At 39.2% G+C, this 18,861-nt stretch overlaps 1 protein-coding gene across 4 annotated transcripts in view; it reads right to left on the reverse strand.

The window, feature by feature from the left end:
• NEK1 (NIMA related kinase 1) overlaps positions 1-18,861 on the reverse strand; it is a 122,630-nt gene that overhangs the window by 52,003 nt on the left and 51,766 nt on the right. For all 4 annotated transcript variants that reach the window (XM_061132075.1, XM_061132074.1, XM_061132076.1 and 1 more), the window contains one exon: positions 16,780-16,882. In XM_061132075.1, the coding sequence (XP_060988058.1) occupies positions 16,780-16,882 (103 nt within the window). The remainder of the gene's footprint in view (positions 1-16,779; positions 16,883-18,861) is intronic.

The following is an 18,861-nucleotide window of genomic DNA, read 5'->3' on the forward strand; positions in this document are numbered from 1 at the left end:
TGCTGTTAGGATACGCCATAACAAGAATGAGCAAACTACAATCCTCAGGTCACATCCAGTCAGCTGCCTGAAGGTTTCACGAGAACAGCTCCGCCCATTCGCTCAAGTTTACTCTGCCATGCAGAGCTGAGCAGTTACTCAGGACAGCATATGGGCTGCAAAGCCTAAAACATTTACCATCTGCCCTTTCACAGGAAATGTTTGCCTGTCCCTGCACTACAAAATCATCAAGTTCACAAGTTTTACCTAAAGTAAACACTAACATGGGATTTAAAAAGGAACAAACAGCAAAGCAAAATACTTCGAAGAATGATCTTGAAAGTCAGACATACTGGGTTTGCCTGCTGCCTCCAGACATATCAAGTGATCTTGGGTAAACTACTCATGACTTGAGTCAGTTTCAAAACCTGTGACCTGGAAATCAAAATCTCCACTCCAGAAAATTCCTGTCAGGATTAGATTCTAAGTAACTTTAGTTAATTTTTATGAATACTGTTCAGAGAAAGACAAATCACTTGGCTTGAGGTCCTACTTGTTAAGAGTTTCCTTAACCTGCATTTTTTCTAAATTTAAAATTATGTGAAAAGGGAAAATTTTGAATTCGCATACAAACACATGGAATTACTCTGAAATACCTGGTTACTTTAAATCACAATTCAACCTAAAAATTATTTATGTTCCAAATGCTTATTTATAGGGCAGAAATTTTGATTTCATTCTGCCACAGAAACAATGCTGTAATTCATTATGATTCTTCCAATATAAAGCAGTTAACAAAATGTGCTGATCAAATAATTTAACTACAGCAGTTTTCCAATTTTAGAGGGTTAATCTTTAAGACTTAAAACTTAACTGTTTAGGTTTGATTATTTATAAAGAGGTTTTAGTATCAGAAAACACATATTAGGTTTCAGATGTGTATCTGTCACAACCTCTTTACAACTGCTTCTGTTTCTCAGCAAAACAGGCATTTTACAACTGGCTGTAAGAATAAATCGCAGTGTAAATGTATATACATTTTCAAACTGTACCAACAAGTCATGAACGTTAATATTTCTTAATGAAAAGATATTTATGTGCTTCCTTAAATCAGTGGTGTTAATATATTTTTCTTGAAGAGTAAATAACCATCACTGTACTGTTCTATAGGTAGAGCTGTTATATAGAAGTCTCAGCAGTCAGAATGCTGAATGCTGTCAGAGCCCCCAAACAAGCAGTAATGACCACTATGAATGCAGTCCCCAAATAATATGTTTCTCCTCATTCATCACATCGATGTCTCTGTTGATCAGTCTCTCCTTGATTGTTCAATGTTGTAAACATCTGACAATATCAGCCAGTCAGTCAGTGCAGTCACTCAGTCACCATCAGTAGTGATTTTGGAGCCCAGGAAAATAAAGTCTGTCACTGTTTCCAATTTTTGCCCATCTATTTGCCATGAAGTGATGGGACCAGATGCCATGATCTTAGTTTTCTGAATGCTGAGTTTTAAGTCAACTTTTTCACACTCCTCTTTCACTTTCATCAAGAGGCTCTTTAGTTCTTCTTCACTTTCTGCCATAAGGGTGGTGTCATCTGCATTATCTGAGGTTATGGATACTTCTCCCAGCAATCTTGATTCCAGCTTGTGCTTCATCCAGCATTTCTCATGATGTACTCTGCATATAAGTTAAATAAGCAGGGTGACAATATACAGTCTTGACATACTTCTTTCCTGATTTGGAACCAGTCTGTTGTTCCATGTCCAGTTCTAACTGTTGCTTCCTGACCTGCGTACAGACTTCTCAAGAGGCAGGTCAGGTGGTCTGGTATTTTCATCTCTTTCAGAATTTTCCACAGTTTGTGACGATCCACACAGTCAAAGGCTTTGGCATAGTCAATAAGCAGAAGTAGATGTTTTTCTTGAACTCTCTTGCTTTTTCGATGATCCAGCAAATGTTGGCAATTTGATCTCTGGTTCCTCTGCCTTTTCTAAAACCAGTTTGAACATCTGGAAGTTCACAGTTCATGTACTGTTGAAGCCTGGCTTAGAGAATTTTGAGCATTACTTTACTAGAGTGTGAGATGAGTGCAACTGTGCGGTAGTTTGAGCATTCTTTGACAATGCCTTTCTTTGGGATTGGAATGAAAACTGACCTTTTCCAGTTCTGTGACCACTGCTGAGTTTTCCAAATTTGCTGACATATTGAGTGCAGCACTTTCACAGCATCATCTTTTAGGATTTGAAATAGCTCAACTGAAATTCCATCACCTCCACTAGCTTTGCTCGCAGTGATGCTTTCTAAGCTGCACTTGACTTCGCATTCCAGGATGCCTGGCTCTAGGTGAGTGATCACACCATCGTGATTATCTGGGTCATGAAAATATTTTTCATTTAGTTCTTCTGTGTATTATTGCCACCTCTTCTTAATACCTTCTGCTTCTGTTAGGTCCATACCATTTCTGACCTTTATTGTGGCCATCTTTGCATGAAATGTTCCCTTTGTATCTCTAATTTTCCTGAAGAGATCTCTAGTCTTTCCCATTCATATCTGACAATATAATGCATGTCTAATACAAACTAACAAAGGAAATTATAAAACTTGCAAAAGATGAAAGAATTTCATGAAAATAATGATAATGACGCTGGAAAATAGTTCAAATTACATGAAAAACCATCTACAAATACTCAGTCATTGAATAAGTTATGTGAATTTTTGAAAACTGCAAGGAATTATGATGTTGGTCCTTCAAAATATTACTGGAATTAAAAAATTCAGAAATGATCTCTGGAGAACTGTTAAAATCTCAACCATTTCTGTAAAAAAATCGCCCTCTTTAAAAAAAAAAAAAAAATCGCCCTCTTTCATAATACAGTTATAAAAGTAAACCATACAGAAATTTTGAAGTGAAGGGTACACCATCTTTCATCTATCCTAACATGAAAATTTTTCACATTTTAACATCTCTGAAATGGGGTGCATCTCATAATCAATGGCATCTTCATGATCTGTGGGTCAGGCAGCAGTTATAACATAGGTGTAAACATATGAACTTCATTAGTTTTCTTCTTTCTTGGTGTTATAACTGGGCAACCTTAGTTCCTCAGTTTCAAGTAAATAATTCACTTAGTGGTTTGTCCAAGATGAAACAGGAGCCTAGTAGTTATTGAAGACCTTCCACTGATTCCCTCTGATGACAGCAAGAAAGCACCAGCACCAAAGCTTGCTGACTCTTGAAAGAAAATCCCAGAAACAAAATTTGGGTCCTCTTTCAAGAAATGCTGAAATCTCAGTGCACGTGGTGGTACAGAGTTTAATATTTGGGAAAACGTGAACAGCAATGACCCTAATTTTAAAAAGGAATGACTGGAAAAACAAATTATCAATGTAAAGTAGATTTAGGAATGAACACCTTTACCAATTTATTTTTTTCATTTTCCTTTTTACGAATGCTCAAGTATAACGTAATGAAAAAATCTAAGAATTATTTCAACAAGTATAAAACAAAAAGTTTAAGTGATAAAAAGCACTGTATCAAGTTAAATTAGCAACTTTTTCTTCTCTTTTAATCATACATAACACTATGCCTTATAGTTGTAACTTGGATTTGACAAAATACATATATTATTCATTATAAAATTCTATCTGAAAAATTATAATCCTTCTCAAGTTACTTTCAGAATTAATATGGACTTACAAATATATACAAACTTCTGATAAGTATAAGACAAAATAATTTTTAAATTGCATTTTTCAAGGTAAAATCCCCAAAAAGCATTTTTTTTTCCCTCTTTACTACAAAATGTGGGTATTTACATTAAGCAGCTCTTTCCAGCATCAAGACTGCTGGGCTAAGGAGGGTTTCTTGCATAAGATGCAGGGCTGACTTACTGCGCCTCATGCGAGAGTCGGGTCCCAGGTTCCTGACTGTTTTCAGAGCAGCTTGCAAAGGTCTCCCTGAGGTGTCTGCCACATGCCTCTACTCCTTAAGACTCCCCAGCTCATTCATCAGAGCTGATGAACTTGTGGAGAGGCCATGTTTCCCTGTTTCAGCCCATGCAACATAAATGTGCAGTACAGACCTGCAGCACAGGATCAACAGGTTTCTCACAGCAATAATGGAGTATGTACTCTATGAAGATACATGAAGGTCACAGAATCAGAAAGCTTTACGTAAACTAAGATGCAGCACAAATTAACAGTAACTGTTTCTACAGTTAACCACCATCCCTTCCTAAGCAGGAAACCAACACAGTGGCAGTAAAAGCATATTTACTCTTGCCCTGGAATCTCTACCACATCCTCAGCCACAAACCACAAATCAACAAGGCAACAGAAAGGAACCATGAGGTCTCTCCACTAAGATAAATGAGATGGACTCTCAGGCAAAAACTAGAAACAATGCCACCAGGAACTGCAAAGTCTGGTAATGCTGAAGTGTAAGGGATGAAGAAGGGAACAGGAAAATCAAGAGCAATAAAAAAGACAAAGGATAGAAGCCTCGTGGGAAGCTACTCAGGTTTAATTTATCCTATAAACACTAGGCAACCATTGATTAACTCTAAGCAGATGAGCACTGTGTTCAATTTTGCTTTGTTAAAAGCCACTAAATTATACTAATTTATAACACAGAAAAACAAAAACAAAAGCCTAATACAAGGAACAAAAAGGCTGTATTTTGATAATAAAAAAGTCAATTCACCAAAAAGCCCCAATAATACTAAATGTGCACATGCTTTAAAAAAAAAAAAAAATAGAAAGGAAAACCTCACAGAACTGAAAGGAAAAACAGATAAATCTACAATTATATTTGAAGACTTCAACTCTCCTACCTTAGTATCAAACATTATATTGGCATAGTGTCAGCACAGATCAAGAAGTACTGAAAAGCACCACTGTGTCTAACTGAAACACACAACACTCCACCCAACAACAGCAAAGTACATATTTTTTTCAAGTGCATATGGAACATTCATGAAAATAGATCATATCCTAGGTCAAAGTACGATCCTAACAAATGTAAAATGACTGACGTTCGACAAAGTATGTCCTCTGATCATAAAATATAACCAGGAAACAGTTACAAGCAAAATTAGGAAAATGTCCAAACACGTGGAAATTAAACAACTCATCTCTAAGTAATTCACAGGCCAAAGAGAAATTTGAAAGGAAATTAGAATGAATTCTGACCTGAATGAAAATGAAAACAGAACACAGCACAATTTGTGGGTGAAATTAATGCAGTGCTGAGAGGGAAATTTATAGCATCTACTACTAATATTAGAAAAGAAGGAAAGTCTCACCCTCAGCTATTTAAGCTATAACCTTAAAAAACTAGAGAAGAGCAAAATAAACAGAAATCAAGCAGAAAGAAGATAACACTGTGAATGTACCTCATGCTACTGAATTGTGCATTTTTAAATGATTAAGACAGAAAATTATATGTTGTGGGTATTTTACCATAATAAAAATATTTTCTTATTTTTAGATGGAAACATCCATCCATCATGGATCATAGAGCTAAAAGTTAAAAGTAGAACTACAAAAAAATTTTTTTAAAGTAGGAGCAAATCGTTATGACTGTCTGATAGGCAGAAAGTTTTTAGACACAATATCAAAAGCATGATCCATAAACCAGAAATCTGAAAACACTTAATCAAAGTTAATACTTTTTGTTCTGTGAAAAATACTGTTAAGAGAATGAAAAGGCAAACTACCACTTAGAAGAAAACACTGGCAAGTTACTTACCCAATAAAAGACTTATCCAGAATATAAAGAGCGCTCAAAGCTAAACAGTAACAATTAATCAACATCAACAAATTATTCAGACAGTTCTCTAAAGAGGATATAAGGATCACAAATAAGAACACAAAAAGGAATTCAACATCATTAACATTTTGAGAAATGCACATTAAACAACAGTGAGATACCCCTATACATAATTAGATGGCCAAAATAAAAAATAGTGACAATGCCCAATGCTGATGAGCATGCAAAACAACTGGAACGCTTGTTTACTCCTGGTAGGAAGGGAAAATGGTACAAGTACTCCAGCAAGTGGTTTGACTTTTTTGAAAACCCAAGTTAAATATACACTTACCATATGATCCAGTAAACCCACTCCTGGGTATTTACCCAATAAAAACTTAACACTTGTCCAAAAACTTGTAAATGAATGATACAAGCAGCAGTACTTACAATCATCAAAAACTAGAAACAACCCCAATGTCCCTCAATGAGTGAATGAATAAACAAACCATAGCACATCCATAAAATGGAAATCACTCAAAAATAAAAGAAAAAGTTACTGATAAATGCAACAACTTGGATGAAAATGATTAAGGTGAGTGAAAGAAGTCAACCAATAAGGTTTATATATCATGATGTATACCACACACATCTTTTTGCCTTTTCATACTTTCCAAACAAGCGAAACAGTGACAGACTTTATTTTCCTGGGCTCCAAAATCACTGCAGATGGTGACTGCAGCCATGAAATTAAAAGACGCTTGCTCCTTGGAAGAAAAGTTATGACCAACCTAGAAGGCATATTAAAAAACAGAGACATTACTTTGCCAACAAAGGTCCATCTAGTCAAGGCTACGGTTTTTCCAGTAGTCATGTAAGGATTTGAGAGTTGGACCATACAGAAAGCTGAGCGCCAAAGAATTGATGCTTTTGAATTGTGGTATTGGAGAAGACTCTTGAGAGTCCCTTGGACTGCAAGAAGATGCAACCAGTCCATCCTAAAGGAGATCTGTCCTGAATATTCATTGGAAGGACTGATGATGAAGCCGAAAACTCCAATACTTTGGCCACCTGATGTGAAGAACTAACTCAATGGAAAAGACCCTATTGCTGGGAAAGACTGAAGGCAGGAGGAGAAGGGGACGACAAAGGATGAGATGGTTGGATGGCATCACCATCTCTATGGACATGAGTTTGAGTAAATCGAGGAGTTGGTGATGGACAGGGAGGCCTGTCGTGCTGCAGTCCATGGTGTTGCAAAGAGTTGGACACGACTGAGCGACTGAATTGAACTGAACTGATATCACACATATATACCACATAAGACATTCTTGAAAAGACAAGACTGTAGTCATGGAGAACAGACAATAGCTGCCAGGTTGTTGATGGTGTAGGGACAGCATGACTATGCTGAGAGACACCAAAAGAGTTTTGGGATGATGGATCTCTTCTATATCCTGACTATGGTGGTCGGTACGTGAATTTATACTTGTGCTAAAATTCATAGAACTGGAGAAGAAAAACAAAGTTGAAGTTACTGTGAAAGTGAAAGTTGCTTAGTTGTGTCCGACTCTTTGCAACCCCATGGACTATACAGTCTGTGGAATTCTCCAGGCCAGAATACTGGAGTGGGCAGCCTTTCCCTTCTCCAGGGGATCTTCCCAACCCAGGGATCGAACCCAGGTCTCCCACATTGCAGACAGATTCTTTACCAGCTGAGTCACAAGGCAAACCCATTATTGTATTATAATTTAAATAATAAAAGGAAAGTTATTGTATTATAAAAAAGTTGTAAGAAAGTAGTATAAGAAAGTTATTGTATTATACTTTAAATAATAAAAGGAAATTTTAAAAATAAGGTGCCAATGAATCACCCAGGAAATGATGTCCAGAAGGCAGCTAGACAGGATAGAAGTTAGAAGAGTAGTCTGAGTAACTGAGACAGACTGTGAAGTCACTGGTCCCTTGTAGAATGAGATCACCACAGGGTATTAATTATAGTGAGAAAATAACCAAGGACCGAACACCCCAGAAAATATCAGCCTTTAAAAAGTGAGCGGAAAAGAATCCTGAGGGAAAAGATATTAAGAAATAAAAAAAAGAGAAAGAAAAACAAGGCGAATTTGGTACCAGAGAAGGTAGTGAAGAAATTTAGAAGCAGTAACTCATAAGACCAAACGTCACAGAAAGGTCAAGTAAGATAAAGATCGAAAATACTATATTATATCTGAGAAGATGGACAGTGACAACTTCCTTATCAACAGGATTCTGAATACCAGGTGAGCAACAATCAACAGTAGTGCTTCATTCCTTTGAGGGGCTGGCTCTGAAGAGGAAGAAGGAGCAGGAATGTGAGAAACATGAATTTATTTATAGGCTATGGGAGGGCACCAGGGAAGAAGGAAATGATCAGGAGAGAGAGGAAACAAGTGATGGGTTAAGAAGGACCCTCAAGTAAACAGACAGTATGGCACAGAAAATAAAGCCATTGAAAGCATGGGTTCTACAGTCAGACCACGGTATTTAAACACATAATCTACCATTCAGTCGCTATAAAACCCAAACTGTCATGTTAGCTTCTCTACTTCTGCCTCAGTGAGATGTAACGCAGGAACAGCAGAACCCACCTCAGGGCACTGCTGTGAGAAGTTAATCCAGGTAGAAAACTCAAAACTATGCCTGACACATAGTAGTTCAGTTCAGTCGCTCAGTCGTGTCCGACTCTTTGCAACACCATGGACTGCAGCACGACAGGCCTCCCTGTCCATCACCAACTCCTCGATTTACTCAAACTCATGTCCATAGAGATGGTGATGCCATCCAACCATCTCATCCTCTATCGTCCCCTTCTCCTCCCACCTTTAATCTTTCCCAGCATCAGGGTCTTTTCCAATGAGTTAGTTCTTCACATCAGGTGGCCAAAGTATTGGAGTTTCAGCTTCAGCATCAGTCCTTCCAATGAATATTCAGGACTGATCTCCTTTAGGATGGACTGGTTGCATCTACTTGCAGTCCAAGGGACTCTCAAGAGTCTTCTCCAACACCACAGTTCAAAAGCATCAATTCTTCAGCGCTCAGCTTTCTTTATGGTCCAACTCTCACATCCACACATGACCACTGGAAAAACCATAGCCTTGACTAGATGGACCTTTGTTGGCAAAGTAATGTCTCTGCTTTTTAATATGCTGTCTAGGTTGGTCATAGCTTTTCTTCCAAGGAGTAAGCGTCTTTTAATTTCATGGCTGCAATCACCATCTGCAGTGATTCTGGAGCCCCCCAAAATAAAGCCTCTCACTGTTTCCACTGTTTCCCCATCTATTTGCCATGAAGCGATGGGACCAGATGCCATGATCTTAGTTTTCTGAATGTTGAGCATTAAGCCAACTTTTCCACTCTCCTCTTTCACTTTCATCAAGAGGCTCTTTAGTTCTTCTTCGCTTTCTGCCATAAGGGTGGTGTCATCTGCATTATCTGAGTTTATTGATATTTCTCCCAGAAATCTTGATTCCAGCTTGTGCTTCATCCAGTCCAGCATTTCTCATGATGTATTCTGCATATAAGTTAAATAAGCAGGGTGACAATATACAGCCTTGACGTACTCCTTTCCTGATTTGGAACCAGTCTGTTGTTTCATGTACAGTTCTAACTGCTGGTTCCTGACCTGCATACAGACTTCTCAAGAGGCAGGTCATGCGGTCTGGTATTCCCATCTCTTTCAGAATTTTCCAGTTTGTGATGATCCACACAGTCAAAGGCTTTGGCATAGTCAATAAGCAGAAGTAGATGTTTTTTTGGAACTCTCTTGCTTTTTCAATAATCCAACAGATGTTGGCAATTTGATCTCTGGTTCCTCTACCTTTTCTAAAACCAGTTTGAACATGTGGAAGTTCACAGTTCACGTACTGTTGAAACCTGGCTTGGAGAATTTTGAGCATTACTTTACTAGCGTGTGATATGAGTGCAACTGTGTGGTAGTTTGAGCATTCTTTGGCATAGTAAGCACCCAGTAAATTGACCAATGTCAACAGTTAGTAGCCTTATAATCATCAAATAGAATGGAATGGGAAGAATGGAATGGGAAGAATGGAATGGGAAGATTACTTTTGAACAGAAGAAATTATATCCTCCTCTGAGACTGGAGGAAATAAGGAAATACTGGGTACAACTGTAGATAAATTTATAAGTATGGAAGGATAGCTCTGACAGCTCAGTTGGTAAAGAATCCGCCTGCAATGCAGGAGGCCCTGGTTCGATTCCTGGGTTGGGAAGATCTGATAGAGTAGCGGTAGGCTACCCACTCCAGTATTCTTGGACTTCCCTTGTGGCTCAACTGGTAAAGAATCCACCTGCAATGTGGGAGACCTGGGTTCAATCCCTCAGTTGGGAAGATACCCTGGAGAAGGGAAAGGCTACCCACTCCAGTATTCTGGCCTAGGTAATTCCATGGGTTGTATAGTCCACGGGGTTGCAAAGAGTTGGACATGACTAAGCGACTTTCACTTCATTTTTAAGTATGGAGGCAGAAAATCTGATGAAATGTGGGGTTCATAAGCCAACTTTCTCTGTAATGATTATCTTCACAGAGAAGGAAGAAAGATAAAATCATTGAGCAAATGGACAAGGGGAGACCCTGCTGACCGTGAAGATTTAACGGAGCACTGAAAAGGACAACACTTCTGCTGAAACCAGAGGCCATAAACCCATCTAACACTAGCCATCACAGCTGTCACTTTCTCCAGCAGTGTTCAGAAACCTGAGTGTAAAAATGTTACTGAGTTACACATAATAGAGAGGGATATGCCAACTCAGAAAGAAGGGCTCCCAGGAGCATGGGCTAGTCAGTTCAGTGACTCCCAAGAGTTTTCAAACCATCACTTTTAGAAACCACACAAATGTCCATCAACTGAGGATTGAATAAACAATTTGAGGTACATTCACATGATGGAATATGACTTAGGAATAAAAAAGAACTAAGGATACACACCACCCCAAAGCCCTACATACTGTAAAATATTTCTATATGAAATTCTAGAAGAAAGAAGAGCACAGTGACAGGAAGAAGATCAGTGGTTGCCTATGGCTGGCAGCAGACTGACTGCAAAGAGGCAGGAGGAAACTTCCTCCTCTTGTTTAGTTGAGATGTGTGTGTAGTTGCTAAGTCGCATCTGACTTTGCGACCCCATGGACTGTAGTCTGCCAGGTTCCTCTGTCCATGGGATTCTCCAGGCAAAAATACTGGAGCAGGATGACATTTCCTTCTCCAGGGGGACTCCCCAACCCAGGGAATGAACTCAGGTCTCCCACATTGTAAGTGGATTCTTTACCATCTAAGCCACTAGGGAAGCCTGGTTTTATTGAGATACAATTGCCATATAACATCATTAGTTTAAGGTGCACGACTTAAGTTAATATACACATACACTGAGAAAGGATCACTATGGTAAGTTTAGTTGTCATCCATCATATCACATTCAATTTTTTTTTCTGATGGTAAGAGGAGGAACCTTTTAAGAAATGATGGAACGGCGCTATCCCGTGACTGTGGCAGGGGTTATATCACTACAAACTCTTGTTAACACCCATCCAGACACACACCTAACACTGGTGAATATCACTGTATTTAAACTTCATGTTAATAAACCAATTTTTTACAGAGCTCTGTCTGGACTCCTGGGTAGTGCTCTCCCTCAAGTGTGTTGCTAAGGTCAGCTCCTCCACTTCGCCTCATCGCCTGTCTGTGACAGAGTCTCCAAAGTCAAAGGCAAAGGGACCATGGTGGGCAGGACTTGGAGAAGGCTCCCAAGGTTTCCTGACATTCACCCACTCCCCAGGATTGCAAGCCCTGCACCGATTCCGAGCCCCAGGGCGGGCTCGGAATCCGATGGGGTGTACCCCCAGGACTGAGTCACATTAAATGGGATGAGTGGCATTAAAACAGTGGGTTGACCATTAAATGTCGAGTTTCCCTGGCTGGTTGAAGAGGCAGGAGGCGGGGAGTTGATGCACATGGAGTTCTTTGCTGCTGAGATGAAGGGGCTATGTGGCAAACAACTGAGCATGGTCTCAGTCAATCTCTCCAACAGCCTGATTCCCACAGCAGAGGGAGGGACGGCCTGCTGGCACCATGAAGGCACAGCCGCTGACACCGCTACCTGGGCTTCAGGAGAGGAGGGGCAGAGGACGATCACAATGTGCTGGAGTCCTGGGCTGGAGAAACAGTGGGTCATAAATCTTTGTTGCTCTTAGGCTCCTAGGTTTATAGTAATTTGTCACAGAGCATGGAAAAGGAGAGATCAATTTTAAATAGGCCCTCTCTCTCATCATAAAAATGTTTCAATTTAGAACTTAAAATCTGCTAGACCTTTTCTACCCACTCAGCCCTTGCTCCTGGTTCTCTGGCTCGGGCTCCAGTGTACATGTTCTTGTCTAACTCGGAACTCTAAACTACTCCAGATAAACTATGTCTGGTTAAGCTTTAATGTAGTAGTTTTCAATCAGTTAATTAACCTACAGTCCCCAAAGTGTTTAACACACTGCCTTTGTTATTTAATTAGTGAATAAAACAAGTAATATACAATGTACACACCCAAATGCACCAAAAACTAAAAGTTCTTCACTTTTCTAGTTTTATGTATGTGTGTGTGTGTATATATATATATATAGTCACCTAGGGAACGAAGAAATTCTAAATAGGTTAAAAAATGAATCTTGAAAAGTCATATAAAAATCACTTATCTCTAAAGCAAAATTTTTTTAGATTTAGTTGGATGCATTTATTTATTAATTGGCCATGTAGCATGTGGGGTCTTAGCGCCCGGACCAGGGATTGAGCCTTCGTCCCCTGCAGTGATAGCGTTGTCTTAACCACTGGACCACCAGGGAAGTCCCTAAAGCACATTTTAAAAAATAACACAACAAAATGAAAATAATTTTTGACTGCAAGATGGCAGAATGACACCACAGCCTCTCTTCCTGCAAAATTCCAGACTAGAGAAGTTGCTGTGTGAAGTGAATGCATATCAGCACTCAAAAACAAGCAAAGTTCTTGGCAGGTTCAAGAACGGAAGGAACCCAGAGGTTAGGCAAGTACACACGTGGGTTTATGACAAGTGACACCAGCACAGTATGTGGGGCGAGGCCTCAGTGCGGGGGTAAAGAGGGACCGGGGGCAACATGCTTCCAAAGAGCTCGCCTGGTATGCTGTCCTCTCCCCGGCAGCTCCCTGAAGACACTAATGACAAGAGAGTTGAAGGGAAAGGCCAGGCCGGTGCTCCAGGTGACTGGTGACATCAGGAAGGAAGGGTCTCTCCAAAGCCCAGAAAATAAGCTGCCAGGGATTTGCTTGGCAGAATAGCAATGTGTCCCGCCTGGCCTCTACTCTGACGGAAAACTGGGCAGAGCAGCATGTACCATCTCGCCAGGGGCCCACCCGGACAGAGGCAATGAAGAGTGAAACAGAGAGCCCCATACGTGAATACACCAGCAAGAACACCAACCATGCAAGGAACACCAGTACCATGAAAGAGGGCACAGACTTAAACATTGAAGACACCGACACTGCTAAGAGAGTGCCAATACCTAGAGTACTACGAGAGAAATGAGCACATCATCAGGGAGCTTTCAAGGGAAACTAAGTACCTTCATGGACATGAAAATAAAAGTTTCTAAAGTTAAGAGAATCTCACTGGATAGGCTGAAGAGCAGAGCAGACAAAATGAAAGAATGTGTTACGAACTGAAATTTGGGCTAGGAATCCTTCCAAAACAGTAAGAAGGGAGGAAGGGATTAAAGAAAAGAAACAGAAGAACAGAAAAAAAAAGACATCTGATGCAGAGGTTCCAATCTATTCATTTAATAGGAGCTTTGTCAAGGAGAAAAAGGAGAAGCAGCTATACCTGAAGAAATGGTAACTGAGAATGTACCAGAACTGAACGTGAGTGTTCAGATGAGAGCATCTGATTAGCGTCAAGTCAGGTCAATTAAAAAAAAACAAACTGATAAATACTCAAGTGATTATTTCAGAATATGAAAGGTGGAAAAAAACAGTCCTACATGCTTTCAGAGATGAAAATCCCTTACAGAGGAGCACGAAGAACATAGTCACCATGCTCATGAGTCACAATGAGATGATGATAAGGCAGCAGCTTTAATGTGGGGGGAGTCTGCAACCTGGATTCATCATCCAGCAAACCACCATCCAAGACTTCACCTGCAGTTGATAACACAGACCAGATGTGCCCTCCCATCTTCAATAAGGAAAGAATGGACAAAGTATATGCAACGATGATTTTCAAACATGGGCAAACAGGCAGCACAAGACAGTGATCCTTGTGAGAGGAGAACAAGTGAGGTAAGCCCAGTCACTGCCCATTTCCAGGCTGCAGCACAGGGAGAGGGCATCCCTGAGCCAAGGAAAGGGCCGTCAGAGTGCGGGAGGTGGAGGAGCACTGACATTTGCAGGAAGAGAGTGCTGGAAGCTGCAGAGGTTTCCTCTGAGTCTCCTGCTGAGTGACAATTAATCTGACCTCACCAAATCCTGGGTCAGGAAGAGCCTCTGGAGAAGGAACAGGCTACCTACTCCAGTGTTCCTGGACTTCCCTGGTGGCTCAGATGGTAAAGAATCTGCCTGCAATGCAGGAGACCTGGGTTCGACCCCTGGATTGGGAAGATCCCTGGAGGACAGCATGGCAACCCACTCCAGTACTCTTATCTGGAGAATCCCCATGGACAGGGGAGCCTGGCGGGCTACAGTTCATGGGGTCACAAAGAGTCGGACACAAATGAGCAACTGAGCAAGACACCAATTCCTCAGGCTCATTGAGGGCTGGGAACACGCCACGCTTCCAACAGGCAGACTGGAAAGGCCTACAGGTCAACAGAGCATTGGAGGACATCAACACAGTATCACAGCACAAGGGCACTCAGTGGTGCAGCCAAGTGAGTCCTAGATCAAAGGCTGTGCTCCACCTGCCCAGCAAAGCTTAGAGGCAAGCCCTGAAAGACTCAAAACTATTATTAACAACACTGTATCCCAGAGTAAAGTCTCCACACAGTTAAATACAAAAAATCCAAGATAAAATACACAGTGCCTGGCACCCAACCACAAATTACCAGGTGGGTAAAGAAGCAGGAAAAGATGACAAAAATGAGGAGAAAAATAGCCAACAGACTCAGAAATGACAAAGAGAGCAGAATTAGTAGACAAGGTGATTAAGAAGGCTATAATAATTACATTCCACATGTTCAAGAAAGGAGAGAAAAGCCTAAGTATTATAAAGACAGATATGGAAAGTATAAAAATGACACAAATAAACTTTAAGAGAAAAAAAAAAAGTATCTTAAAAATACACGTCTGGATGGAATTAAAAGGAAAGCAGGCTGCAAAAACCAAACAAAAAGACTAGCGAACTTGAAGATTTAGCAACAGAAGCTACCCAAAATGAAACATAGGAAAAGGACCAAAAAGAGATACACAGAGCATCAGTGAGCTGATGTATAGATGCTGAACACCCAGAGGAAAGAGAAGAGTAGAACAAAAAAAAATTTTTGAAGAAATAATGGCTGAATTTTTTTCAAATCTGATCAATATTATAAACCTACAAATCCAAGAAGCTCAACAAACCCCTAACAAAATAAACATGAAGAAAAGTATACCAAGCTATATCATAATCAATTCACTTCCAGTGATAAAGAGGAAATGTTAAAAGCCATTAAAGGAAAAGACACATCAAACACTGAGGAAAATATAAGAATGCCAGCAGACTTCTGGTCAGAACAGGACTGTCAGGATGTAAGTGGAGATACATTTTAAAGAACGGACAGAGAAAGAACTCTCAACCTATAATACTATTTCCAGAAAAAATATTTTTCAAAAAAGGCAAAATGTTTTTTCAGACATATAAATGCTAAGCAAATTCACTAGTAGACCACTACTACAAATTAACATTTAAGTGTGAAGACAAAATAAGTACATTGTCAACAAATCTTGGACAATTTCTCTCTGAAAAGTTCCAAGAGTCGTCTCCATCATGAAGATGATAAACGCAGGGGAGGACAGTAGATGTAAGGAACAGTTCTGAGGTGAGAAATGTGTAAATCTTGCTAAGTCTAATAACCATTTGAAAATATTTCTAATTAATATCTGTAACTAAAATTCCAGATGCTGTTAACATGGGAGAAACGGGGCAAGGGAAAACAAAGCAGGTTGTCTTCTGTCCACAGAAAGGATACAAATACAGATTAATTCCAGATACTAGAAAAACAAGCTGATGGGTGTTAAAAATATAAAGGGTAATCATTAAAAAATTTACTATTTTTCAATATTATTATTTCAAAGAAAAAATATCCTATTTTGGAATAATTATATTAACTCGTAATGATGTTACTTATGAACTTATAGTAGATGTTAAGTATAAAAAAACATTTAACTATACAATTGACCTATTTCCTACATAAGCGTGCTGCTTCACGGGGTGCTGAGCTGACAGAAACAATCACCATTTGTTCTGTGGACAAAAGGTGAAAAGGCATTGTGTACCTCTGCACGTCAAAACCAACATCTACTAAAATGATCATCTAAAAACCGTTCGTATTTTCTTGAATGCATGACTTATTCAGTTACCTGACTGAATAATTAGAGGTTTTAAAATACATTTGGTCCTAATTTGCTTTTGAGTAAATGCATAGTTACATGTATATTTATCCAAATGTTTATTTCTCATTTTTCTTCTACAATTCTTTGCTAAAGTATTTAAAACAAAAAGCATCTAGGGCCAAAAAAAGCAATGTAAGAACTGATTTAACATAAATATCTGGGTTGCTATACCTCTTTTAAAAGGAAGAATGCAGCTATGAACTTTCAATTAACTAAGGCAACAACAGAACTTCACACTTAACATAAAAGAAATAGCACAAAGAGAGGTTTAATACTCTGCAAATGTTCAGAGGTAGTGTTTGTAAAGGATGGTGACTCCTGTCATTTATACCTACCTTGTTTCAGACCTTCACTCTGAATACTATGTTCAAAAAATCTCAAAAACAAAATCCTACCATATGCCCCTCGGCCCGAGCTTTGTTCTGCTTTGCTTCCCGTCTTCGCTGTAGAAACTCTTCTACTTGTTTTGCTCTTTCCATAGCTGGCTGCCCCTTCTGCCTGAGGAATTTGGACAAACAGCAAAACTAAAAATTCTGAACATCAAATATTACAAGAAGTTTAAAAGTACACGGAAATATTTTCTTTAGAAATATCTGAAAAATATGAAGGCTGATATGAAGTCAAGTCTTCCTGTTTAGTGAATCAATAGCTACATGTCAGAATCAACTACCTAAATCAGCCACTATTATTTTAAAAAGGGGCAAAATCTATGCTACTATACCAAATCTTAACAAATCTTCTTTTGTGTTCATTTAATCTATGCTACTTAAAGACACATAAAATTATTTCAGACCATACTTATAGAAGACTGTCCATAGTTTCCAAGTGGTTAAGCTTATTTCAGAACTCTGCATCAAATATACTGATCAGTAGAAAAGATTAAAGCTGCAAAGTAGCAATTTCAAAGGTCATCAAAAATAATGAAAAGTTTATGTGAATTTTAAAAATTAGGGTAAAAAGTGAAATCTGAATTCCTTGTATGTCACAACTATTAAAAAGTAAAATGGACAGATTAGGGGAAAAAATCTAAAGGCGTATTTTTTTTTCCTATCTTTTCTGATTATGTTTCTATAACTTTCTCTGACAACTACAAAAGAATGTGAACATGTTGGGCTTAGACAACAATGAAAAAATATCAGTAACATTTCAAGGTACCAAGAGTAGTCAAAATCACAGAATCAGAAAGTACGCTGGTAGATGCCAGGGGTTGGGGGTAGGGAGTTAGTGTTAAATGGGGACACAATTTCAGTTTAGGAAGGTAAATATTCAGGAGATGGATGATGGTGAGAGTTGCACAACAACATGAAAGTACTTAGTGACACAGAACTGTACAGTTAAATATGGTTAAAACAGGGGCTTCCCTGATGGCTCAGTGGTAAAGAATATGTCTGCAATGCAGGAGACACAGGAGATGCGGGTTTGATCCCTGGGTCGGGAAGATCCCCAAGAGAAGGAAACAGTAACTCACTCCAGTATTCTTGCCTGGAAAATCTCATGGACAGAGGAGTCTGGCAGATTATAGTCCCTGGGGTCACCAAGAGTCAGAGACAAGTGAGCATGCACACACGCATATGGAACTTTGTTCTGTATTTTCCAAGTCTCCTGTAAATGTGCTGTACTTTCATAATTAATAAAAAAAGTCAGTAACATTTTGAACATCTAGAAAGATTAGGAAGTTATTGGCTGTGCATCTTGGATATTGGCTATGAAAGCACACCAACTTCCTAAAGTGCAGGACCATATGTTTAGGACCATAATTATGTTCAGAAAAATACATGAGATAATGCCTTCTCTCTTCCAATAAACATTTCTGATTTTCATACCCCAAACAGTCATTTCTTTTATATTTTAACAATTACAACTGACCATTGAACACCACAAGTTTGAACCACGTGGGTCTACTTATTGTGGGTATTTTGCAACAGTAAATATTACAAGACTACATGTGGCATCCTGTGGTTGGATGGCAATCACTGACTCAATGCACATGAGTTTGAGCAAACTCTGGGAGATGGTGAAGGACTGGGAAGCCTGACGGGATGCAGTCCATGGGGTTGCAAAGAGTCCAACATGACTGAGCAACTAAACAACATGTCCATAGTTGGTTGAATCCACAGATGCAGGGGAACCTCAGAATGGAGGGATGACTATAAGTATAAGCAGATTAACACCTGTATTGCTCAAGGGTCAACTGAACTGAGATATATAAAAATTTGAAATGTGAAATTAAGCTGTAAAAATTTTAAATTTGATTCACCATAAAGCTATGGGCGATGATGGCCTAAGATTCACTTAACTTATGTAGTGTTTAAAAGAGATTCTTGTGAAATTTCACCACCGGAATCTCCTAGGATTAGATCATCTCTATACCTGGTTAAGAGCCTTTCCTGGTTACTAATATTGCATTGTGAAACTTGAGCAAATTCTCTGATGAACTCTAGGAGATTTTTGGTAGTGTCTTTACGACTTTCTATGTA

Source organism: Dama dama, chromosome 29 (genome assembly GCF_033118175.1).
Source record: "Dama dama isolate Ldn47 chromosome 29, ASM3311817v1, whole genome shotgun sequence".
NCBI lineage: Eukaryota > Metazoa > Chordata > Mammalia > Artiodactyla > Cervidae > Dama > Dama dama.